Below are 27452 nucleotides of genomic sequence, written 5' to 3' on the forward strand. Positions count from 1 at the left end.
CTATCTATCTATCTATCTATCTATCTATCTATCTACCTCTATATATACTAGTTGATCTCAGGTATATCTATTTATGTCTATCTATCTATCTATCTATCTATCTATCTATCTATCTATCTATCTATCTCCTATCTATCTCCTATCTATCTATCTATCTATCTATCTATCTATCTATCTATCTCCTATCTATCTATCTCCTATCTATCTATCTCCTATCTATTATCTATCTATCTATCTATCTATCTATCTATCTATCTATCTATCTATCTATTTCCTATCTACCTCTATATATACTAGTTGATCTCAGGTATATCTATTTATGTCTATCTATGAAGCTATCTATCTATCTATCTATCTATCTATCTCCTATCTATCTATTATCTATCTATCTATCTATCTATCTATCTATCTATCTAACTATCTATCTATCTATCTATCTATCTATGGGTCAGTTCACACTGAGTAAAGAAGGCAGAACACTAAAATGGCCACTTTCTTCCAGAGACAGACCCTCTCTTGTCTCCAGTTTGGGTGCAGCTTTTATAACACATTTCCATTGAAGTGAATGGAGCTTAATTGCAAACCGCACCTGAACTGGAGACAAGAGTCGTGCTGTCTCTGGAAAAAAAAAGTGGCCATGTTTTTGCAGCACTGGATAACCCAAGTCAAACACAACTAATCAGACAGACTCTCAGAGCTCATTCTGTATAGAAAACCATATTATAGCTCTGGTTCGGGTGAGCTGGTGCACAAGCCCTAAATAGACAGGACCTGGCTAGGTGTCAGATCTAGAGTGCACACACCGGCCCTTTCGGCATCAGAAATCATGTTCATGTGCACCCTATGGGGCCCCGTGAATCCTCGCTACGCCCCCCCGAACCCCACCAGGAGGAGATGCAGCATGATGGCAGCCACGGTGATAAAGTAAGACATGGGTCGGGAGGCGATGGTGGTGAATGGCCGCCGGTATAACACATCTTATCCCTAATACAGCAGTGTGAATAAGCTCATCTACTCATCCACAATGGAAACATTCTAACATAATGTATCATTTAGTCTTTTCAAGCATCCATCAAATTCTAATATGGGGTGAGGGGGGGAACTGCAATTAGTCACCAAACGGTTCCGGCTTCTGGACGATTCGCTCGCCGTGTGTAATTTAACACCTAATTAAAAACTCTATTTGTGTTTTTTCCCCCTTCCGAATAATTATTGGCTATGGCCGCTCTTAGGCTGGGCTAATGAGTTTATAAATAATTTTTCACAACAGAGACGAACAGTTCCCCTCATTAAATACGGGAATATTTTATATCCAATGCTTATATGATAATTGATGTTTAACATAAAAACACTTATCTCTTGTATAATACGTGTCATTAGGTGCCGCCGCTTGTTTCATAACAACCCGACGGTTAAAGAAACCGAACAATTTACGGGATTATTTTTAGACCCCCGTTTCACCCCAACGGGCACCGCCCCCTCTGCGTTCATTTACTTTTATGCAGAAAGTAATTATTCTTAATTTCTTCACACTAAAAATAAAGAATTTGGCTCTCGGATTAATCGGAAAGATCAGAAATCGGCACCACAATTAACACGGAAATCTGCCAAACCATATGGTGTAAGCGGAGTGGTCAGTGTAGGTCAGCGGACATCTGGCTCCCGGGGTCCGCCGCGGATCACATTCTAATGCAAGATGGATATTTAAAATCCTTTTTTTCAACATTTTTCATTCTTCTCAGCTATTGAAATGTGTAAGGATTGCGTGATAGATATACATTATTACCCTCTGACTCCCGTTTTTAATTGCAATTAATGTAGCTTAGTGGCTTTATTTAGTCTTGGCTTTTGCTCAAGAGGAATAATAATCAGTCATAATCTTCCAGAACTTTCAGCTGTTTCTAGTGACGGAAAAACATTAAAGTGGAAAAAGGAAAAAAAAAATGAAAGACGATAAAAACCGATGAATGAAAAGTTCCTTTAAAGTCATAGGTCCGGTTTAAAGGGGTTATCCAGCACTACAAAAACATGGCCACTTTACCCCCCTCTTTTGTCTCCAGTTCAGGTGCAGTTTGCTATTAAGCTCCATTTACGTCAATGGAACTGAGTTTGAAACCCCACCCAATCTGGAGACAAGAGAGGGGGAAAAGTGGCCATGTTTTTGTACAGCTGGATAATCCCTTTAAAGAAGCACTCCAGAAATGTGTTTTTATTTGTTCTCCCGATGCGCGCTTCGTTCCAGTCCTGCAGCGCCATTCAAATCCCATGCACATTGACGTCACCGCTCTTCTGACCCCTCTTCTTCCTCCATGTGGATTGGAGGCCGGAAGTCATTCTCTCCCATAGAGAATGCATTGGAGAGTGTGACTTCCGGCCTTCAATCGACATAGAGACAGAAGAGTTGTCAGAAGAGAGGTGACGTGAACGCGCGCAGGATTTGAACGGCACCGCAGGACTGGAACGAAGCTGCACCGTGGGACACCAATCATCGTGGTGAGTATCCACGCCAGCACACAGCAGGGGGGACGAATAAAACAAAAGTCCTTCTACCACTAGATCAGCCCCACCTATCATGTGATCACAGCATGCTAATGGCAGACTAGGGCCTAACGTGTTACTGTCATATAAGTAAAACTTTGGCAAAATGTCAGACATGTCAAAATTTGAAGATCTCATCCAGTCTCACTCCTGAGACCTGCTACAATCCTGAGCTATATCTAGGTAAAGGGTATGGCCGCGAAATACACTCGGCTGTCTGGGAGACCCAACTCACTCAATAGAATAAAATGGAGAGAATATACAAACATGGAGCTGTCGGATTATATTGACAGCCTGGGACCTGGCACATTTATCCCAGCTGTATCTTGGAATCATTCCTAAAATCTTAAATTTGTACGAAACACCTAAAGGGTTAATAAACTTATGAAATGCTACTTTGAATACTTTGAGTGGTGTAGTTTTCACAATGGAGGGATTTATGGAAGTAAGTAACATACAAACCCCACAAATCCACTTCAGAACTGATCTGGTCCCTAATAAAATCTGAATTTTAAATTTTCCTGAAAATTTGAAAAATCGCTGCAAAATATCGAAGCCCTCTAACATCCTAACAAGTAAAAGGACGTTCACCAAACGAGGTGACCATAAAGCCGACATGTTGTAGATGTTGCAGTAATAATTAGTTCATGTGGCATGACTATCTTTCTTAGGAAAAAAGAAATTTGAATAAAAAGCAACGTCAATTTTTCAAATATTTGCGCAAATGTTGTGTTGTTTACAAAAAACTACTGAGTGTATCAACTAAAGTATACCACAAACATAAACACAAACATAATCACGAAAAAACAAACTCAGATAATTAAAAGCATTGCAGAGTTATAACTACATAAAGAGAGACAGGTCAGATTTGGGTGTGGTTCTACAGCTCAGTTCCATTAAAGTGAATGGACCTAAATTATTATAACACACACAACCTGAGGACAGGGATGGCGCTGTTTTTGCAAGAAAGTTGCTGTGCTTTTTCTAATACTGGATAACCCCTTTAACAACGGCCTCCACGTCTGCCATCTTTGTACTCCTATTAGGCCCTGCAAAAAGCAGAGCCCACTAAGATGCCTGTCAGTGCTACCCTGATAAATACATAAATACATTAAAATACAATGCAGTATATATATTTTTAAAAGAAAAAGTACCTAATGTTGCATCATATAGAACGCATCTACCCCAATATGTGTGTTGTCATTTGGCTGTTCTCCCTGAGTTCAGCAATCTGTTTCTCCTATGGCTCTACTAGGCATTGCTCCCACCTAGCCAGAATCCTGCTCCACACTGATGAGGGGCAACACCCCGAAACAGCTGTCTGTGGATGGTTACCTAGCCTTGGTTTATCCCTTGTCATTACACTGACTTATAGGGCCACTTAATATGGTGGATTTGGTGGTTTCCTAACAGGAGCTGCCACTTGGCTGGGTCCTTCCCGGAGGGATATCTGGCTAGTCCTGTGTTTTGAGACTCTTCAATGAGGCTCCACGGACTCCTCTTTTGCATACTCATGTTTCCCAGGGGGCAATGCACCTAGGATTTCACTGCATTGAGCGCTTTCATTAGCAGCCGGCAGTGTTGCCATTTGGCTGTTCTCCCTGAGTTCAGCAATCTGTTTCTCCAATATAATACTAATATAGACCCCAATAGAATATCAATATAGTGCAATATAATACCAATAAGCATTACAGCTCAGGCTGCAAAAACAGAAATAGCAAAGTTATGGCTTTCAGAATGTGAAAGCTAAAGGTAAAATGAGAAATGCCGCACATCTTTATGAGCCATATCCATTAAAAGGGTCATCCAGAATTAGAAAAAAACATAGCTACTATCTTCCACAAACAGCACCACTCTTGTCCTCAGTTTGGCTGTGGTATTGCAGCTCTATTGACATGAATGGAGTTAAGTTGTAATACCACCCACAGCCTGAGGACAGGGGTGGCGCTGTTCTTGAAAGAAAGCAACTATGTTTTTCTAAACCTATATAACCCCTTTAAACCTGCTCTAAATACTCCCAATAAAAATAATACTGCACGATGCTGTCATAAAATTCAATACAAGCAGTAACTCTCCAACACATTATTGACAAACTTCATCTTAGATATATAAAAAAAAACATAAAAAGTAAAGTAAACAGGACAGTTTTGTAGCTTTGTACCATTTTTAAGTGCAAATAACCGAAAGCAGAACGCATCAATTGACTTCTACTGAATTGTCTAACAAGCAACAACAATGGAAAAGCCATCGACACAGTGAAGGTCATTGCAAGTGGAAATCGTTACTTGAGATGTCCAGGCATCCTGGGGATAGCCATTCAATATATATCTCAGATCTATTTAACCTCTTCACCCTTTGAGCCCTTTGGCTGCTGGTATTAGCTTGTCAATCCTCTTACTGTATCACAACGGAAGGAAAAGAAATATTGGATCGAGCAGCCAAAAGATACAACCTTAGAAGTCAGTGGCTGTATATAACAATACCACAACTACCCATGTGAGAGATGTGAAATACATTTGATCAGTATGATGCATTAGTTATGGAGCAAGATATAGGTAGGATTCTGCAAGGAGAGTAAAAGGCCCATGAGTAAGAGTGTGTGATAAACCAGAAACACGTCGGACAGAGTCTGGGCTGCAATAACGGATGATATATATATATAATATATATATATATATATATATATATATATATATATATATATATATATTACATATATATATATATATATTATATATATATTAATATTTATATTACTGTCTGTGTGGGTAGATGCAGGGACGGTGTCAGCACAGGGCTTACCCAGGCAAGTGCCGGGCCCAAAGAGGGAGAGGGACCCGGTGTTCTAATGTTCAGCCTGCTCAATGTATTACAGGGTGAGCGCTGAACATCATAAGATACAGGAGATGGAGCAGGACCTTCAAAGAGAGAGAAAAGGGTGAAGGACCTGATTACATGATCCAAAGGTCCTCAACCTTACAGTGTGGAGAGCAGCCTGACAGAGAGGAAGAATGAGCTGTAAGTGCTGTGTGTCAGTCAGTGTCAGTAAGCCAGTCAGTCAGTGTCAATAATGTATCTTAGGGAACCTGTCACCGGGGACGTGGGCACAGAGCCCGCCCGACCCCCCGGTGCAGCCCCCAGATACTTACCCTTTCCGACGAGTCCTGTTCCTGGAGCCGGTCCCGGGACGAAGCCGTGCACATGCGCCGCTGAGACGGTTCAGATGTCCATAGAGAATGATGACTCCATTCATTCTCTATGGGCGTCGGATAAAGCTTTGGGTGCCGATATCTTCGTCTCGGGACAGGCTCCAGGAAAGGGACTCGTCGGAAAGGGTAAGTATACAGGGGCTGCACCGGGGGGTCAGGCGGGCTCTGTGCCCGCGTCCCCAGTGACAGGTTCCCTTTAAAGAGTCACTGTCATGAATTTTATTTTTTATTTTTTGCAGAAATCAACAGTCCAGGCAATTTAAGAAACTTTGTAATTGGGTTTATTAGCCAAAAAATGAATTTTTATCATGAAAAAGCAGTTTGAAGCTCTCCCCCCTGTCTTCATTGTTCTCCTATGGAGAGAGGGGAAATGAGACACCAAAACAAGACAACAAAGAGTTAATTAAAAGCTACGTTACCCGGCTCTCTCCTCTGATGTCACCACTGACCTATCTGACCTCTGAATAGCCGGGTGTAATCCTTTGTTCTCTGCTCTCTGCTGCTGACATTTCTCCTCTGTCTCTCCTCCCTCCTCCCCTCTTCATGATTGAGATTTTCTGATTCTGAGCAGTGGGAGACAGAAAGGAGAGGAGGGGGGGGGGGGGGGGGGGACACCTGGGAAACATCTTTTTAAATGCACATAATGGCATATTTGCCTAATAAACCCAATTACAAAGTTTCTTAAAATTGCCTGGACTATTGATTTCTGCAAAAAAAAAAAAAAAATTCACGACAGTGACTCTTTAAGTGATTGTGCATAGTGGATGAATGAGGGGCCCGCTAAGGCTCTGTCACCTGAAGGCCTGCAAAAACCTGGAGCTGGCCCTGGGTGAATAGATAGATAGATAGATAGATAGATAGATAGATAGATAGATAGATAGATAGATAGGAGATAGATAGATAGATAGATAGATAGATAGATAGATAGATAGATAGGAGATAGATAGATAGATAGATAGATAGATAGATAGATAGATAGGAGATAGATAGGAGATAGATAGATAGATAGATAGATAGATAGATAGATAGATAGATAGATAGATAGGAGATAGATAGGAGATAGATAGATAGATAGATAGATAGGAGATAGATAGATAGATAAATAGATAGATAGCAGATAGATAGATAGATAGATAGATAGGAGATAGATAGATAGATAGATAGATAGATAGATAGATAGGAGATAGACAGATAGATAGATAGATAGATAGATAGATAGATAGATAGATGATATATAGATAGATAGATAGATAGATAGATAGATGATAGATAGATAGATAGATAGATAGATAGATAGATAGATAGGAGATAGCTAGCAGATAGATAGATAGATAGATAGATGCACTGGCGGAACTACCGCCGTAGCAGCCGTAGCGGCTGCTACGGGGCCCCGCCGCATCAGGGGCCCGTGACGCGGGCCCCTGGAGCATACATATCCTGCAGCACCCGGCGGCTGAGCATGCCTCCCGGGTGCTGTAGCCGGGGGCCGGTCCCGTGCTCCTCCCGACCCGGAGACTCCTTTCCCCAACCATAGGGAAAAGGAGTCACTGGGCCAGGAGGAGCACGGGACCGGTCCACAGCGCTCCTGTCACCCCCTGTCTGATGCGCGGCTGCCGTCTGATGCCGCGTCCTCGCCCCGGCAGCGCGCGTATCATAGAGTTCTGTGTGGGCTTGTGCTGCGGTTCGACTTCCGGCACAGAGACGTGTGCCGGAAGTCGCGGCCACAGGCCCACACAGAACTCTATGATACGCGCGCTGCCGGGGCTAGGACGCGGCATCAGACGGCAGCCGCGCATCAGACAGGGGGTGACAGGAAAAAGGCTCGACGGGGGAGCGTGTTGTTAGGTGAGTTTTTTTCTTTTTTTTTAAACTTGCTTTCCTCGGAAGGGGGCATCTATAAGGAAGGGGGGGGGAGAGAAGGGGGCATATATAAGGAAGGGGAAGGAGGAGAGAAGGGGGCATCTATAAGGAAGGGGGGGGAAGAGGAGGGGGCATCTATAAGGAAGGGGGGGGAGAGAAGGGGGCATCTATAAGGAAGGGGGGGAGAGAAGGGGGCATCTATAAGGAAGGGGGCATCTATAAGAAAGGGGGGGAGAAGAGGAGGGGGCATCTATAAGGAAGGGGGGAGAAGGGAAGGGGGCATCTATAAGGAAGGGGGCATATATAAGGAAGGGGGGGGGAGAAGAGGAGGGGGCATCTATAAGGAAGGGGGCATCTATAAGGAAGGGGGGGAGAAGAGGAGGGGGCATCTATAAAGAAGGGGGGGGGAGAGAAGGGGGCATCTATAAGGAAGGGGGGGAGAAGAGAAGGGGGCATCTATATGGAAGGGGGGGAAGAGAAGGGGGCATCTATAAGGAAGGGGGGGAGAAGAGAAGGGGGCATTTATAAGGAAACGGGGGGAGAGAAGGGGGCATCTATAAGGAAGGGGGGGAGGGGGATATCTATAAGGAAGGGGGGAGAGGGGGGCATCTATAAGGGAGGGGGGAGAGGGGGACCGTCTATAAGGAAGGGGGGGGGACATCTATAAGGGGGGGGGGGGGGAGAGAGGGCCATCTATAAGGGGGGGACACCATAGGGGGAGAGCAGGCCATCTATAAGGGGAGAACATAGGGGGAGAGGGGGACAACATAGGGGGAGAGGGGGATATAAACGTACAACATTGGGGGAGAGGGGAACATCTATAAGGGGACAATAAAGGGGGAAAGGGGGCCATCTATAAGGGGACAATATAGGGGAAGAGGGGGCCATCTATAGGGGGGGCAACATAGGGGACCATCTATAAGGGGACAACATGGGGGGCATCTATAAGGGGGACAGCGGGGGGGGGGGGGGGGCAACATAAGGAAGCTATCTATAAGGAGGGGCGACAGAGAGGAGGGCCATATACTAAAATGGGATCACATAGAGTCAGCCTGCCCACTAAATGTGGGTGTAAAGGGGCCAATACAGATGTGCAGTTGGTAGAGATGGTGATGGTGAGTGTGGAGCCTAATATGTCTGTCTGGCAGATTCTGTGGATTCATGGCCCGGAAAGGTTCTCATAACGGCCCAGGACAGATGAAAAAGAAAATGAAAAGGGAAGAACTCCGATCAGAGAAGACGTCTCCTGTAAGTCACCTGATGTAACTGCACTGTAATTTTTATGGTGTACAGAACCTGTGTAGAGCTGAGTGTGTTGATGGCATAGTGGTCGGTCAGAGGAGGGGGGCCCCAATCAAAAGTTTGCTATGGGGCCCAGCCATTTCTAGTTACGCCCCTGGATAAATGGATAGATAGATAGGAGATAGATAGATAGATAGATAGATAGATAGATAGATAGATAAATAGATAGATAGATAGATAGATAGATAGATAGATAGCAGATAGATAGATAGATAGATAGATAGATAGATAGATAGATAGGAGATAGATAGATAGATAAATAGATAGATAGATAATAGATAGATGATAGATAGATAGATAGATAGATAGATAGATAGATAAATAGATAGATAGCAGATAGATAGATAGATAGATAAATAGATAGATAGCAGATAGATAGATAGATAGATAGGAGATAGATAGGAGATAGATAGATAGATAGATAGATAGATAGATAGATAGATAAATAGATAGATAGCAGATAGATAGATAGATAGATAGATAGATAGATAGATAGATAGGAGATAGATAGATAGATAATAGATAGATAGATAGATAGATAGATGATAGATAGATAGATAGATAGATAGATAGATAGATAGATAGATAGATAAATAGATAGATAGCAGATAGATAGATAGATAGATAGATAGATAGATAAATAGATAGATAGCAGATAGATAGATAGATAGATAGATAGATAGATAGATGGATAGATAAATAGATAGATAGCAGATAGATAGATAGATAGATAGATAGATAGGAGATAGATAGATAGGAGATAGATAGATAGATAGATAGATAGATAGATAGATAGATAGGAGATAGATAGATAGATAGATAGATAGATAGATAGATAGATAGATAGATAGATAGGAGATAGATAGATAGATAGATAGAGATAGATAGATAGATAGGAGATAGATAGATAGATAGATAGATAGATAGATAGATAGATAGATAGATAGATAGGAGATAGATAGATAGATAGATAGATAGATAGATAGATAGATAGATAGATAGATAGATAGATATAGTAAGAAGGTGAGCAGCACAGCAATGTAGATATGGGTGCCAGCGGTCTGGGTCCTGACTTCAGACCGTTCAAACATATAAATAGAAAATCCGCAGCACACCGAGGTCGTGAAGATTCGTGGTTTATTAATTCATAAGTGCAGCAATCCAACAGACGCAACGTTTCGGTGATCACATATCACGCTTGAAAATGGTGATATGTGATCACCGAAACGTTGCGTCTGTTGGATTGCTGCACTTATGAATTAATAAACCACGAATCTTCACGACCTCGGTGTGCTGCGGATTTTCTATTTATATAGATAGATAGATAGATAGATAGATAGATAGATAGAAAGATAGAAAGATAGATAAGAGATAGATAGATAGATAGATAGATAGATAGATAGATAGATAGGAGATAGATAGATAGATAGATAGATAGATAGATAGATAGATAGATAGGAGATAGATAGATAGATAGATAGATAGATAGATAGATAGATAGGAGATAGATAGATAGATAGATAGATAGATAGATAGGAGATAGAATAGATAGATAGATAGATAGATAGATAGATAGATAGATAGATAGATAGATAGGAGATAGATAGATAGATAGATAGATAGATAGATAGATAGATAGATAGATAGATACTATACACAGATATGAAATGGATATTAATAAAACTATCAGGTGGTACATGTCATACATACCTGTAACTAAGTTCTCCATGTGATGTCTCTTATTATATAGATAATAGTGGAGGAGAACTCTCCCTGTGGGGTATTTGTGGCTTTCCTATGTGACTCAGGGTGATGTTTGGAGCCCATCACTGGCCCTATATATCTCAGCTATGTCTATCTCTGGGGGGGAAATTAGCACAAATCAAGGATGCAGGCGAGCAAGCGGAACCAAGGCTGACACCAGGGCATCAATAAGAATACTTTATGTCAGGCGTTAAATAAAGATATGGCATATTCATTATACAGCAATATTAAATTAGGAAGCAATCAGTAAATGTTTTGTATAGTATATGTGAGTGTATGCTGCCCCATAAATCTCTGCTCCATCCAGCATAGGTTTAACCATTTCAGGTCTCAGGAGGCATCCCTCTTTCTTCTCCTCTCCAAGGATAGGTAATTGGAATGAGAAGGTGTGTGAGGATAAGGAGTCTTCCTCCAGTGCATTTCTTCTTTTTTTTCGTGTACACATATGAATGTATATATTTATTTATTTATGGATCTCATATCTCTTTATCTATCCAATATATTCAAATTCAGATAGGCTTTATTAATAATACTAATGATAGTACACGTTAGCATTGCAAAATCAAGTAGGGAATGATTGGGTAGAGGGACGTGGAATGGAGATAGGAGACAAAGGGTGGGATAGAGGTCCATGGCATATCATGCTGCTCCTAGTCTATGGCAGGCACTGATACATTGTGCCTGTATAGCCACCTTCTCTTCTTATTGTCTATCTATCCATCTACCTATCTATCTATCTATCTATCTATCTATCTATCTATCTATCTATCTATTATCTATTTATCTATATATCCCCCTCTCTCTCTATTTTCTATCTATCCATCTATCTATCTATGATCTATCTATCATCTATCTATCTATCTATCTATCTATCTATTATCTATATATCTATATATCCCCCTCTCTCTCTATTTTCTATCTATCCATCTATCTATCTATGATCTATCCATCTCCTATCTATCCATCTCCTATCTATCTATCTATCTATCTATCTATCTATCTATCTATCTATCTCCTATCTATCTATCCATCTCCTATCTATCTATCTCCTATCTATCTATCTATCTATCTATCTATCTATCTATCTATCATCTATCTATCTCTATATTACGAGGCCAGTTGAAGCGCGGAAGCGTGAAACGGCCGTAGCCTCAGTGGGACACACAAAGCGATTGCCATGCCTGTGTACCGATGACCGGTGTCTGTTTTGAATAAACCGCACTTGTTTGGTGAGTTGCCGCCTCTTGCATTGCCTTTACTACGTTATATTGGACTATCTGTACGCAGAGCACCACCTGTATAGTGCACCGCACATCATACATGCAAAGATTGTTTGTCTATCTATCTATCTATCTATCTATCTATCTATCTATCTATCTATCTATCTATCTATCTATCTCCTATCTATCTATCTATCTATCTATCTATGATCTATCGTTCTCCTATCTATCTATCTATCTATCTATCTATCTATCTATCTCCTATCTATCTATCTATCTATCTATCTATCTCCTATCTATCTATCTATCTATCTATCTATCTATCTATCTATCTATCTCCTATCTATCTATCTATCTATCTATCTATCTATCTATCTATCTCCTATCTATCTATCTATCTATCTATCTATCTATCTATCTATCTATCTATCCATCCATTCAGTATGTGTGCGGTGCTCAATAATAAATCTGTGCAATCATATATCTATCACACACATAGCTACACTAAGGTCCAGACCACGACACTCTCACATCTAAGCCTTAATACAAGTGTAAATACCCAGCAGCATTTATTTAGTGCGGGGGGAATTAATTTCCCTCCGTCTCTTCTGGTCTATAGGGGGTTTATTCTTTTAACCTGCTGCGTTCCAGGTCCTTGAATAAGTGGTCATGGTTAGAGAGGGGACCAGAGCTCAAATCCTTTTCCTTCCTCCACTGTTTTCTCTTCCCGACAGAGACGGCGGCTTTATTCTAATAATCTGATATCCACTTCACAACAGAAGATTTATTTAGACTGCCTCTTGTTTTATAAAGGGCTTGGAAGTCTGTAGTAATTTTTGACACTTTGTTATAATGTTTTCTATGACCACCCTCCCCAGCCTCATTTTCATACGGATACAAAGCGCCGTGATGAAATGATGGTTCATTATAGTGGTACAGAGCTCTTATCTTCATCCGGCAAGAGTCATTTCCTTCTAAAGATTGAAATGCAAATGTGAAAATTAATGATAACTGCATTATCTGATAGCAGAGATAATACTGATTCACTGTCAGGGTAACACACAGTCTTTCTATGATTTCTTCTCCGTCTTCACAATATTCCTCTTACTGTCAAACTATCTCTACTGTTCGCTGTGTTTCAGGGGGGGCTTTTTTTTTTTTTTTTTAATTTACATCAAATAGCAGATTTTTCTATCTGGAACATTTTCTCAATCAGAAAGGGGGAAAAAAATGGAAAGCGGGCGGCTAATCTCTGCGTCCTTCTTAGGTTTCACGGATGCTATTAGTAATGGTTCTGGTTAGATTCCGAGTAACGTGTTTTTGAGAGTGTTAGGTATACGCCGAGGTGGGAAAGATGATTGTGGGCATATTTGTTTATACAGTTAGATCTGAGAGAAGGCCTCCCAGTATGTGTTAAAAGTGGTCTTTTATGGAGGGGGGTCTTCATAATATATAGTGAACATACTACATAGTACATACATAATATACTGAAACCTGGGATTACAAGTAACGTGGTGTGAGAGCGTTTTTCAAGACGGGCTAAGTATTTTTTTAAAAATTGTAACTCAAGATTGCATAATACGAGCCCCCTCTGTGTCCCCATCCTGATACTGTACTGGGTAGAAAGGACTCTTATAGTAACCGCTGCTACCTGATCAACTCTTCCAGTGATTGGGCACCTTCCAGTTTTCTCCAGTGCTCATCTGCCCAGGGGCTCTGTAGAACTGAGGAGATCCTCCTGTGGAGGTGAGCAGCTCAGCCTTATCTCTCTCTGCTGCCGGAGGACTGAGGGTAACTGAGGCTGTGGCACCCTCCAACTTCAGTGTTCAGGCAGCCTAGATCCTGCCTGCACCAACATAATCCAATCGGTAAAGGCTTCAACTCCCCAGGGCTTTGTTCAGACATCTCCTGCTGCTGACTCACATGTGTTGTCACCATCTTGCATGGTGCTGGATGGTGTATGACCGCTGCTTCCCTCTAACCCCTGAAGGGTGGGGGGGGGTTGCTGCAAACAGTGCCCATTGGTCTAAGCCACATGATACTGTACTATTTACATCTTGTTTATATGTCTGACTTTAGTACCAAAGATGGTAGTGTGAACAGAGCCTAAAGGCCCTATTCCACGGAACGATTATCGTTCGTATTCGGCCGATATCGGCCGCTACGGACGATAATCGTCCCGTGGAATAGAGTGCAACGATCAGCCGACATCGTTCATGTCAGCTGATCGTTGCAGTCGCTTGTTTTTCAACATGTTGAAAAGCAAGCGACTGATATAGCAGCGATCTGCTGCCGTCGCTCCGTTGAATAGGAGCGTCGGCAGCAGATGCTGCTATATCCTATGGGCTGCCCGGACGATCTAGCGATCCCCCGGGCAGCCCCCCCCGCAGCTCCCCGCCGCCCCTCCCGCACTCACCCGCTCGCTGCAGCCGCGCTGAATAGCGGCAGCAGCGAGTGGGGAACGAGGAGCAAACGAGCACTGAGAGCGCTCGTTTGCTCCTCTGACGACCCGTGTAATAGGGGCATAAAACTGGCCATGCATCTAATTTAGCTGTCAGCTCTAGCTCAATGCTACTTTGGCCAACAGCTACCTATCCGCTTCCCCTCCCCATACACATACACACTTACCTAATTGTAGATATGATTTGCATGGGAAGAAGATGAGACAGCTGCTGCCAGACTCCTTAAGTAGAGGCTTATTTTATATATAATAATAGGATGAGATATGTTGAAATCCAACTTGCCTGATCCTTCTCTCTCTGCCATCATGAAAGAATTGAGAGGTGACCATACACACTTGGTCAGCTGGTCCTGACATAACTGGTGGTTTGGGCAGCATGGTGGCTCAGTGGTTTACACCTGGAGCACTGAGGTCCTGAGTTAAGGGGGTTATCCACCGCTACAAAAACATGGCCACTTTTCCCCCTACTGTTGTCTCCAGTTCAGGTGTGGTTTGCAATAAAAGAGGTTATCCAGCGCTACAAAAACATGGCCACTTTACCCCCTCTCTAGTCTCCAGATTGGGTGAGGTTTAAAACTCAGTTCCATTGAAGCAAATGGGGCTTAATTGCAAAACACACCTGAACTGGAGACAAGAGAGGGGGGGAAAGTGGTCATGTTTTTGTAGCGCTTGATAACCCCTTAAAAAACCTGAAATGACATCTTTGCATGGGTTTCCTCCCACACTCCCACACAAGAAATATGATGAACCCATACCATTCCAGCTGTTGCAAAACTACAATTCCCATCATAGTTGGGCAGCAAAAGGCAAATCTTTGTCCAGGCATGATGGGAATCGTTGGGGTAGTTTTGCAACAGCTGGATGGACACAGGTTCTTCATCCCTGGCCTAAACATTCACGATAGTCATCATTTGAGATGAGCGAATCACTCGGAAATTCGCTTTGCAAAGTTCGCGAATATTGGCGAATTGCATACAATTGAATTTTATTAGAAATAGCAGCGAGCTAACATGTTCAAAAATGTTCATATGTTTGTACGAAAATGCCACAATTTGTTCGATGATCGGAATGGTTAAAGCAATCATTTTCGAACATGCAAATGTTTATCTTGTGATGTACGCAACTGCGTAAGTATAAGCTAAAAAGTGCGGTCGCTATTGCGGCCACCATGTTTAGCGAATTCGCATCTCTAGTCATCAACTTTATAGACCCAAAAGGGTAATACATTGATATATGAGGATCTGGTGCTTTGCCTTCCTATTCTCGGAACCCTTCGAGGAGCTTCATTTCAATGGCACCCCCTGCTGGGCTATGCACTTTGTATAACCTTTCAACTTGGCCTGACAATCTACAGAAACCAGTATTGAACTTCACCCTATAGACAAGAATATATGCATTGGAGGTTTCATGTTTGACTGACATGGTCATGATAGAAGCTTGAAAGTTCAGAGATGGCGTCCAATATCCAATATATAGAAAGCCAATAACTTCTGACCTTGGCCATACTTTGCCTACAAGACCATGCATGAAGAAGGGAACCAGCACTAGCTTTGCTACTTTGCCGAGGAACCTTCTATTGTAACTTTGGTAAAGTATCCTGGCCGAGCTCGGGTCCACTCAGGAATCGGATGTTTCATGCCTTAAAAAGATTCCGCTCATTTGGAAATGTAGCAGCAAATCATGACTTTCCAGATTCATTAAGAAAGCAAGTGAGCAGTATGGGAAGCACAGCTTTTATCGCCCACCACATTGGAAAGGAGAAAACTCATTAATATTCCAGAATGTGCTCTGCTAATCAAAGCCGCCATATAGCAAGTTCTTAAAGGAATTAAAAATAAATGATGACTGGCTGCATCAGATGGTATGTATTTTAAGAGGGATTATAGATGGATAATTATGGTTATCCCATCGAATCTATTTATACAGGTATTCCGCTGCCCGATGATAGATACGCGCATACTGCTACAACTAGGAATCATGGCCGCTATTTACAGTCACTACGTATAATTATCTAGATTTCTTACTGAGCTATATCTTAGTCTGTCACGTATACAAGGCAAGGTTGTATAGTATTTTTTTTTTTAAAAACTAGAGATGAGCTAACCAAATCTTTCATACTGATTAGTTATGAACTTTGCAAAAACTTTGGTTTATACCCAAACAAACTTTTTGCAAAGTTTGTGACGAGTTCCTAAAGATGGTGGCCACACAATTTAATTAATTAATAAAAAAAAAAAAAAGGGGCATGTTCTCCTGTCCGTGCTTTCCTTGTGTTCCCCAACAGGTCTGCTGTGTCTCCAGCCACCTCCAGGCTGCTCAGCCAATCACTGACTGAGACGGGACAACACTGCAGCCAGTGATTGGCTGAACAGGCTGTCATTCCCGAATAACAGCCCGCTTAACCAATCGGTGACTGAGACAGCACCACGCCAGTGATCGGTTCGACAGCTGTCACTCTCATCTTGGAAGTGACAGCCCGCTCAGTTGATCACTGGCAGCGGCACTATCCAAACTCAATCAATGATTGATTGGCTGGAGTCGGCTGCAGAGGAGACTGGAGAAGTAGGAAACCGAGGAAGCGAGGACAGGTAAGTAGAGATGGGAGAACTTGCTGAACCACATCAAAACTACTAAGCACCTGCAATTGTTCAGCTGTTCGACTAAGGTTCAGTTTGGACAAACCCAAACTTTGCTTCACATTTTGGCGAACCTGCCGAACCAGTTTTGAAAAGTTGACTCATCTCTAAAAAAAACCCATAATGGCTTCTTTCAACCCTAGCACCACACTTTCTTATGGGCTGTGTCCAGTATTACAGCTAAACTACAAGTGGTCTTGCAATACCAGACACAACCTATTTAGGCAAGAAACCGTGTTTTACTGATCGCCTTTAAATGGATGGAATAAGGAAAACATGGCTGCTTTGACCCAATAGAAATATTGGGGGGGATTTATCAAACATGGTGTAAAGTGAAACTGGCTCAGTTGCCCCTAGCAACCAATCAGATTCCACCTTTCATTTTCCAAAGAGTCTGTGAGGAATGAAAGGTGGAATCTGATTGGTTGCTAGGGGCAACTGAGACAGTTTCACTTTACACCATGTTTGATAAATCTCCCCCAAAGTGAGTGGTAGTAACATTGCGGTTTTACTGCATCATGGCTGCATTTCTTGCCACAGTTTCAAGGTTGCCAGTGACTTTCTCCTCTTATCAGGAAATGTCACTGTGTAGCAGTGGAGGTATAGCCTCAAGGAAGAAAACATCTAAAAATAATGAAACAAAATGATATGCATACTAATTTAAAGGGGTTATCTGCATCACACATCCCCTATTGCATGCCCTATAAGAAAATGTTAAGGTAATGGGAAAGATGTATTGCCTGATAAGGATCCCTGTACCAGCTCCAGCCATGAGCAGCTCTCTAAGGTTAATTTGTATTTTATGATTTATACCGCTTAATATAATTAACCAACCATGATAATGTCTAGTATATACACAGCATATATACTCGGTGATGTCATAGCTTCCATCTACACATAAACAAGAGACACCTGGGGAATGGAAGAAAATCCTGCGTGTTATATATGTATTTTATTACATATTTATCCACAATGTTCACTTTAAAATGATATCATTTTATATAAACTTCAAGGTGGTGCGATCATTTATTGTCCTTCGCTTCACATAGGATACATTGAAAACCTTGTTCCTTAAAGGGATTGTCTAGTTTAGTAATGTAGCGGGAGTGTCCTGCTCAGCACCATGATCAGAGCGTTTTTCAGTCTGGAGGACATAGCATTATATAAGCAGTTTCAACCATTGTAATGCTTTTCTTCCCCCAGTGGTGGCGCTGCAGGGAAATGAAACACAGCCAGGTTCCTCTATAGAGTACAGCTGATCACTGATTGTCCCAGTTAAGCTAAGCATGAAATGGGTTGTCCAGCGAAAATCTTTTTCCTTCAAATCAACTGGTTTTAGAAAGTTATATAGATTTGTGATTTACTTCTATTTAAAAAATCTCAAGCCTTCCCATACTTATCAGCTGCTTTATGTCCTGCAGGAAGTGGTGTTTTCTTTTTAGTCTGACACAGTGCTCTCTGCTGCCATCTCTGTCCGATAGCAATAGCAAATTACCATAGAAAGCCTCTCCTGCTTTAAACAGTTCCTGACATGGACAGAGGTGGCAGCAAAGAGCACTGTGTCAGACTGGAAAGAATACACCAGTTCCTGCAGGACATACAGCAGCTGATAAGTAATGAAAGATTTTTAAATAAAAGAAAATTACAAATCTATATAACTTTCTGAAACCAGTTGAATGAAAAAGATTTTCACTGGACAACCCCTTTAAGGAACCTTTACAACAAAAAGAATGTCCAAACGGACAAACCCTTTAAATATAGTACTTATACGGCCCTATAGTTTTAAAGAACTAAGATTGTTTCAAATGTAAATTTCACCGATTACTTGAACCTATCTCTAAGCGAAGATAGAGGAAAGGATGGGGAGAAAAATCCCAGCTAAATGGCTCATGCATGCCCCGCTCCATTCATTCTCATGCTCATGCTCATCTCCAAAGAGAATCAGTAGAGTGGTGGCACACATTAATAGCCCACAGCTTCATGCAGCAGGGATTTCAGAGCCCTGATTTGTAGGATCACAAGGGGCCCCATCAGTCGACCTCCCTGTGATTGATTAGTTATTCCCCATCCTTTGATTTTAAATTTTCCATTCACTATCTATATTTTTTTCATAATCCTAAAATCTAGCAGTTTACATTCTGGCCATTAACCTTAAAGGGGTAACAGACTGGTATACACTGTTATCAGAAAGTATAATTTACTTCTATTAAAAAATCTCAAGTCTTCCAGTACTTATCAACTGCTGTATGTCCTACAGTAGGGGTGTATTCTTTCCAGTCTGACACGGTTCTCTCTCTGCTGCCAAGTAGAAACTCCTCATAGAAATCCTCTCCTGCTGTCCAGACTGGAATGAATACATCACTTCCTGTAGAACATACAGCAGTTAGTAAGTACTAGAAGACTTGAGATTTATTTTTTTATTTTTTTTGCTGGAGTACCCCTTTAATAATAAGCTTACGCTTCCTGATCTGAGGAGAAAACTTCTAAGCAGTCTCCTCTATATAATTGCAGGCATTATTAGAAATAAGAGGTAATGCTAGAATACTAGCTAAGACAGTCTCAGGCCATTCACAATAGGCAATGGACAAAGCTACCCCTCCTCCTTGTACAGGTAATTGAGCGTGCATTTTCGTAGCCATCGATAATACAGCTGCAGACTATTGTTTCCTATTTCCATTGCGCTGATGTTAAAAGGGTTACTTAGGCTTAGAAAAACATGGCCGCTTTCTTCCAAAAACAGCACCACTCTTGTCTACAGTTTGCGTGAAGTTTTGCAGCTCAGTTCCATTGACGGAATGGAGCTTAATTGCTAAATCACTGGACTCTTCTTCTGGAAGAAAGCAGACCTGTTTTTCTAAGCCCTAAATGCCCTAAATACTGCCCACCGAGCAGGACAGACGCTCAGGCAATATGGCTACCCCCATAACAATATCTAAAAATTAAATTAAAAAAAATTACAATCAGAACTTAAAACAGATTAGAAAGAACATTTCAGAACGTTTCAGTACCTGGCTCAAATCATTTAAAAAAAAAACAAAAAAAAACTAGGTGCTACTCAGAAGGAAGAGCAGAAGCTCAGCCAATATGGCAGCCCCCATAACTATGTATAAGCTAATTAAATTAAAAAAAAAAAGTTACCATCAGAAAATGAAAACATATACAAACAAAAAGAACATGTTTCAATATCTTGCTTTAATCAGTAAAACGAAAAAAAAAAAAAAATCTAAATGACCCTTTTCCTTAAAAGTGTCACTGTCTTTTATATATATATATATATATATATATATATATATATATATATATATATATTTTTTTTTTTTTTTTTTTTTTTACAGGCGATTTTAAGAAACTTTGTAATTGGGTTTATTAGTGTGGAGGGAGATAAGGCACCAAAACAGGACAACAAAGAGTTAATTTACAGCTACATCACCAGGCTATCTCCTCTGACAGTCAGCACTAACCTCTCTGAATACCGGCTTTCACACAGGTCCCGCTGTGTAATCCTTTGTTCTTTGCTCTCTGCTGCCACTAATCTTCCTCCACCCTCCCCTCTCTATAGGTTACACAGGGCTCGACTGATGTAAAAGAGTCGAGATTTCCTGATAATGGGCAGTGAATGGAAAAGAGGAGGGGGGGGGGGACTGGGGAAAGGCTTTTTGAATGCAGATAATGGCATATTTGCCCAATAAACCCAATTACAAAGTTTCTTAAAATTGCCTGGACTATTGATTTCTGCAAATATATATATATATAAATATATATATATCGGTGACACTTTAAGTATCACAACTACTGTATATGTTCACCTGTAAGGAATACCAGTAAGGGTATAAGAATGAACCCATAATGAAGAGACTAGATCTGTATGATGTCCTGGAGAAACCAAAGGGTAAAATGTGTTGGAAAACCTGAAGAATTTGAACTTGAACCTTTATTGTGTCAACAGAGCCAAGAAGGGTCATCAAACACGAACCATCAAAGCATGAAAATATATTTTACTATTGATTAGTACAGTGGTCGCCAGCTACTAGCATCACATTGAGATTGCTGGGTACATGTTATAATATATCCACTAACCTGGTCCATCCCAGCCATCCGTCACTGTCCCCGATTGTAAAGCTTTGTCTGCCAGAGCCTCTCCATCCAGCTCTGCTGTTTCATGGCTGCCCTCTTCATCTGCTAAAAATACAAATAAGATGGGACATGATTCACTATAGATGCGGTATATCCCAATCCAAACTACAGCAATATATATATATATATATATATCATCCACCAGCCATTGTGCTTCTACATGTAAGGCGGATAATAGTCACACTGCTCCCGACACGTTTCCCATTCAGATCTGATTTGTTCTGCACACGATAATCCTTTGTTTAAAAGTCTGGCAAACATTTCTCCTTTTCTGTACACACTCCTTTAGTACTCCTGTGATCTGATTTTTTATTATGTGTGTTCTTCTCTTCTGTTATATTGCAATTTCCTTGAAGAAGCATTAAACAAATGGATACAAAATCCGAGCCGGGATATTATTTCTACTGGGCTTCAGATACAGGCAGGGAAAGTAAGTGTCATCGCTCGGAGTCAGCTCAGCACTTTCCATTCAAGTACTAGGAAGAGGACAAAGCAGACAGTAGACAGTAAGGGGCCTATTCCATGGAGCGATAATCGACCTGATTCCGCCGATTTATTGCTCCGTCTAATAAATACAACGATCAGCCGATGACAACGATCATCGGCTGATCGTTGATATAGGTTTAAACCTATAATTGTTGAACGCCGACCGCGCATTGCTACGTGTAACAGTGGCTGACGATTTACATTACCCATCGAGGCTGCAGGGCTCCTCTTGCAGTCTTCTTCTCCCGGGTCCCACGCGCTCCAGCTTCAGAGCGGCTTGTCTGACCTGACAGGTTACTCGGCCAATCACTGTCCAGGACCACCACGGCCAGTGATTGGCTGAGTGGCCTATCAGCTCAGACAGGCCGCTCTGAAGCTGGAGCACGTGGGACCTGGGGAGAAGCAGAGCGCAAGAGGAGCCCTGAACCATGGATGGGTAATGTATAAAGTTTAAACAAGGGCTGCAATGACATCGGTAACGATGTCCCTGCAGCCCTTGTTAAATGATAAACGGGTCGTGTAATAGACCCAGTAAACGAGCACCGATCTAGCAGATTGGCGCTCGTTTACAGTTATGTTTACATCATGTTTAATAAATCTCCCCCCATATGTTTATATATGGGACCTGTAAGCACTTTGCACAGGCATCTATAATCCATAACAAACATAACCACTTTACACTTTTCCCCAAAAAATAAAAATCAAAAAATTTAAAATTAGACAGCTAGACATAGGAAATGCTGTAAACATCCAGCGAGCCGTGCCAAGTTTATTATGTCACATTGTGTTACATTTTGATAAATTTTCAGCAATTTGCAGCGTTCACAGGATTGATAAACGTTCTCCATTGTCTGTTTATTTTGCTATTATACATTATTGCATACAGTATGTAAAGGGTATACTAATATAATAATGATCTATTCCTGCCTGACTACAGCAGAGCTGCACGCAATAAGCCAAGTGCTTTCAATTAAGATGTACATTAATAAGATGGAGTATTTAACCACAGAGGGGGGTTGTATTGGACCTGGAAAATAACAAATCTAGGCAGAAAAGATAATGTGGAGCCTGCAGGTGGGGTCTGCAAGCTGTTAGCACGGGGGTGTTCAATCAGCTCTAATCAGTGATCTATCAGTGTCCTTATTCTAGCCATATCCTGCCAAACAAGGAGTCAAAGATTCAGGTCAATAAGCTTATAGGCGATTTGCACAAACGTCTCCTACAGCAAGGTAACATACAAAGTCAAATTGGCTTTTCTTCCCAGTACGTTCATTTGTTTGTTTTGCCTAAACTTGTAATTCACCCTTATAAATGAAATGAAGGAGGGAAGAGGAAGATGATGGTGAAGATGTTAGGATTGATCCAGTTATTTATTTATGTAATTTAAGGGCCGGTTCACATTGAGAAAAAGGCAAGGAATTTTCTTGCTGAATCCATACTTACAATTCCGCCCGAAAAATTGCTGCAGAGCAATTTTCCATTGAGTTCAATGGGATTTCCACTCTGCTTTTCTCACGGCAGAATGTCCTGCCGCAGATCCGCTTTCCATCCCAAAAATTGATATTCCAATTCTTCGGGCCCGGTCACACTACAGAATCCGCGCGGATAAGCTCCTGCGGATCCTGTGCGCTCACATCCTCCCACCCACCCGCTTGAATTGGAAGCCTTTCCATAGACTCCATTCTATAATCAGGCATTCATGTCAATTCTTTTTTGGGCGGAGGACAGAATCTGCCTGACCATAGAATGGAGTGCACAGAAACCGCCCCCTATGGGCAGAGAAGAATCCTACAAAGGTCAAAGGGGCTCCTATTCTGCTCCTATTCAAGAAGAAATCTTTCCTGTTAAAGGGTGTGTTCACATTACGGAATCTGGGCGGATAACCCATCACGGATTCCGCCGCTCATGCCCATGCGCATCTCCGCCCGTGCCATAAACTCTATTCTATGTCAAATCTTTGGGCAGACGGCGGAATCCACCCGACCAAAGAATGGAGTCTATGGCATAGGCAGAGACGCATGCGGGGGCGGAATCCGTAACGGGTTATCCACCCGAATTCCGTACTGTGGACGCACCCTAATACCTTGCCTATTCCTCGCCTAATGCTCGGGCCCTAACTATGTTCTCTCTGTTCCGGATCGTTCCAGATTATTGGCCAATGGGAAAATTATAAATTATAAAAAGCTTGCTTGTCAGCAGTCACCTCTTTATTGTGACCATAAGTCTACTCTTTGTCTTGTCGGCAGCAGGATCCCTCATGTAAGCTATATGTAAAAGTTTGATGCATATGATTTCACGGGCAATCATTGGATTATGAAAATGCAAGTAAACAAGCACTAGTGTTGAGCGAGCATGCTCTATCAAGCATAGTGCTGGATCATGCATGAGGGTGTTAAGGTTATTGTAAGGCTAGAAGTCCAGTGGTTATGCCATCAATTGAAGTTCTAATGGGTTTGCTGTAACGTATTGCAGTTTGTTGTTCTAGTTTTTGTATGTTTTATTTACACATCCCTTCAAGGAATGAAATATACAAAAATTTGAGCAAAAAATGCAATTCCTTACTTCAATGCACACTGAAAGTGAATTAGGCATCCTCCTCTCTGCCGAGCAGGGGGGGCCTAGTTAAATGCATGAGTCTCCTATTAAGTTCAATAGGGTTCATTACTTGAGTTGAGCACTCAACATTAAAAAATCGCCTTGGAGAACAAAAAGATCAGGCACTTAGAATCAACATTCACATTCTTTATTTTATGAAATGTGTACTGTAAATGGGCTTAGGTTTGAATAAAAACAATGAATAGTACAGTATGTACTGTACTCGCCTACGCCAATCCCCTACTGCCAACATTGGTATTAAACTTGGTCCTGGTGTTCAACACTTCCTGACCTCAATCGCATCAAATGAATGTGCCTGCTCAGCCAATCAGCAGTCACCACAGTGGCCACTGATGGGCTGAGTGGGTACTTTCTTACGTCAACCACAGAAGAGGAGTTGCTTTGCAATAGCATCTGAGCAATTTAGTAAGTACCCATTTTTTTTTTCTTTTTTATGTACCCATGAGTTCATCTCACTGTTTAAAGTATTCTTTGACAATGCTTTTCAGTGTTCAATGATCCTCGGAAGAATGAAAACTCCTTCGCTGACTACAATTGTCCTACAGTCCACAGAGAGACAAAAAAGAACACTGTAGTAAAGTTGTGCTCAGGGAGGGGGAAGATATTTCACAACACACAGCAGACTTCCTGTCCAGTTAATGACCTACTATAAATCCCAGTTGTGGCGCTATAGATATCAACAAAACTCCTGTGATAACATAGTAACATATATACAGAAACAAACATTTCGGGAGCTTGCGGTTTACCATAACATAATACATCTCTTAGCGTCTTCTGTCCTTTCATGCCAGTAAATTCATTACATTACTATAGCTCCTACTTAACCATTAAATGTGCAACCAAAAGCATCGGGGGCATTCACTTGGGTTGAAATGTACGTAACTTTTCACTACCTTTAGGGTCACAGTGTGCCCAAAGAATACACAAGTTGCCCAGCAACCGAGCGAGAGACGGCGCTGAAGTTAAACATTTCATAAAATAAGCATAAAATCTAGAACTGTGGTAGACCCGAAATAATTAAAGGAGATAACAAGAAAGATATTGTATAAATATACTTATCTATTGCTATAAACATGTCGGACTCTATCTCTCGAGTTTAAAATCACATATGACATTTATTATGTGGTTACCGCTAGACATTTCTTAAAGGGGCTGTAAACTCGATAATGCTCTTTCAGATTTTTGTTTGGAAAAGTGAAATGTAGATATAGTTTTATGTTATTCCTCTATTTTCATGCATAAGAAAGTATTAGAGGGTGACAAGAAAAGCAGCTAGAATTGTCCTACAGAAAAGTCCTTAAAGGGGCTTGCATATGCAAAATTACTTGAAAGTAGACATTCCATTTCCACTAATGGGGGTTACATATTGTGCAACCAAGGTTGCAACTGTGACACACACCAAGTGAAGAGACCATGAAACTCCACCTATGTTTAAAGTATATTGTCTATGGTACTTCCCTCTCCCCCCCCCTGCAAAATGTCCCCAATAGATTATAACTTTTGACTCTTTCACCACTTTAGGGACCAGGTCATTTTGATGTGTAAACGTTTTCATTTTCGCATCATTACTGATCGAGGCCTTGTCTTTATGGAACATGTTGTACTTCCTGCTTGTACCATTGGGCTATGTTCACACTGCGTAAAACTACGGCCGTAGTTCTCGCCGCAGAACTACGGTCATTGTTTTGCGGGGTGGGACATAGCCTATGTGCAATGGGATCCCGGCCGGAGCGTACACACATCGTGTGTACACACCGGCCGGGATCTGTGCGGCGCCGGAAAAAACTGACAGGTCAGTTTTCTGCGGCCGGAATTCAGTGAATTCCGGCCGCAGAAAGACCTGTCAGTTCACACAGTAAAGTGAGCGTCTCAGAGCGGCTCAGAGCTCTGCGGCCGGAAAGACCACCCGGCCCGGGTCACGGAACGGCCGGTCTCATACGTAGTGTGAACATAGCCTTGTGGCGTAAATAACCATTAGGCTATGTTCACACAATGTAAGTTTCAGCAGATTAGCAACAACGCCCATGATTAATAGGAAACGTACGCTCTGCTGTGTATCCGGCCGCACTCTCTATTGTGTTCAATGGTGAATTGGGATGCAGGTGCACACGGATGCGCCCGCATCCCAATTCTGCACAAATGAAGATCATCCCGCCAGTACTTGGATGATCTTCTTTAACACTGGACGTTCTGTGACCCGGCCAGGTCACAGATAGAGATGATCGAACAGCGCTGATGTTTAGGTTCGTACGAACTCGAACCATCGGTATTTGACTACAGCCTGGGCTATAGGTTGTATTCCTGTTTTCCAGGCAGGACTCGGGCTGTCTCCACCTTCCCCAAGGAACAGGAAGACTGCGGGAGTCAAATACCGATGGTTTGAGTTGGTACAAACCTGAACATCAGCGCTGTTTGATCATCTCTAGTCACAGAACGTCTGGTGTTTCATATAGTGTGAACCCGGCCTTGCTCCTTATCTCCATTAATTCCATGATTAAAAGTTATCCCCTATCCACAATAAGGGGCCAGTGGGGGTCCAACTGTAGGGACTCCTATCGATCATGAGAATAGAGGTCTCCTCTACCCCAGGCGATTAGAGAGGCAGTGATCAGGCTCAACCACCGCACAATCCACTCTCTATGGGAGATTCAAACATGGCTGACTACAGTGCTTGGCTATGCTGAGAAGTCCTGTAGAGAGTGGGAGGTGCAGTGGTCGAGCATGCTCACTGCCATGCCATTCTCTCGGGGGACAAGGAGTTCTGATGATTGGCCAACCATCAGCTAGTTATTCCCTATCCAATTATAGGGTCATTGCTTTTAATATTGGGTAGAAAAAAACGAACTAACCTAAAGTATATAAACTTAAAGCAGATGTACCATTTCATTCTAAAAATAAATATTTTTATACGACCTGATGTGCACCGTCACGCAGATTATGATGGCGCCGTCCATTTTAAATAAGCCACCTGGTTGCAACGATGTGTGCGGTGGTCATGTATACGATCAGGTATAAAAGCAGTTTAAAGAGGTACATTCGCTTTAAAGATGCTAAATATATTGAGATACCATGTACATGTGGCTGTGGGGTTCATGCTACGTGTATTACAATATATAGATAATGCTACAAGTTTGCCCTAACAGGCATATACAAAGAGCAGCCTTGGGAAACATTGTTAGGCCCAGGGCTGTCTCCATGGTGACGCCAGACCAAATTTTTTAACACT

General features: G+C 41.8%; 1 protein-coding gene across 1 annotated transcript in view; it reads right to left on the reverse strand.

The window, feature by feature from the left end:
• Positions 1-27452, reverse strand: part of ZFPM2 (zinc finger protein, FOG family member 2) — a 332257-nt gene that overhangs the window by 237788 nt on the left and 67017 nt on the right. The window contains exon 3 of the mRNA XM_069957210.1: positions 21068-21169. Coding sequence (XP_069813311.1) covers positions 21068-21169 — 102 coding nt within the window. The remainder of the gene's footprint in view (positions 1-21067; positions 21170-27452) is intronic.

This window comes from Dendropsophus ebraccatus, chromosome 2 (genome assembly GCF_027789765.1).
Source record: "Dendropsophus ebraccatus isolate aDenEbr1 chromosome 2, aDenEbr1.pat, whole genome shotgun sequence".
Classification (NCBI taxonomy): Eukaryota; Metazoa; Chordata; class Amphibia; order Anura; family Hylidae; genus Dendropsophus; species Dendropsophus ebraccatus.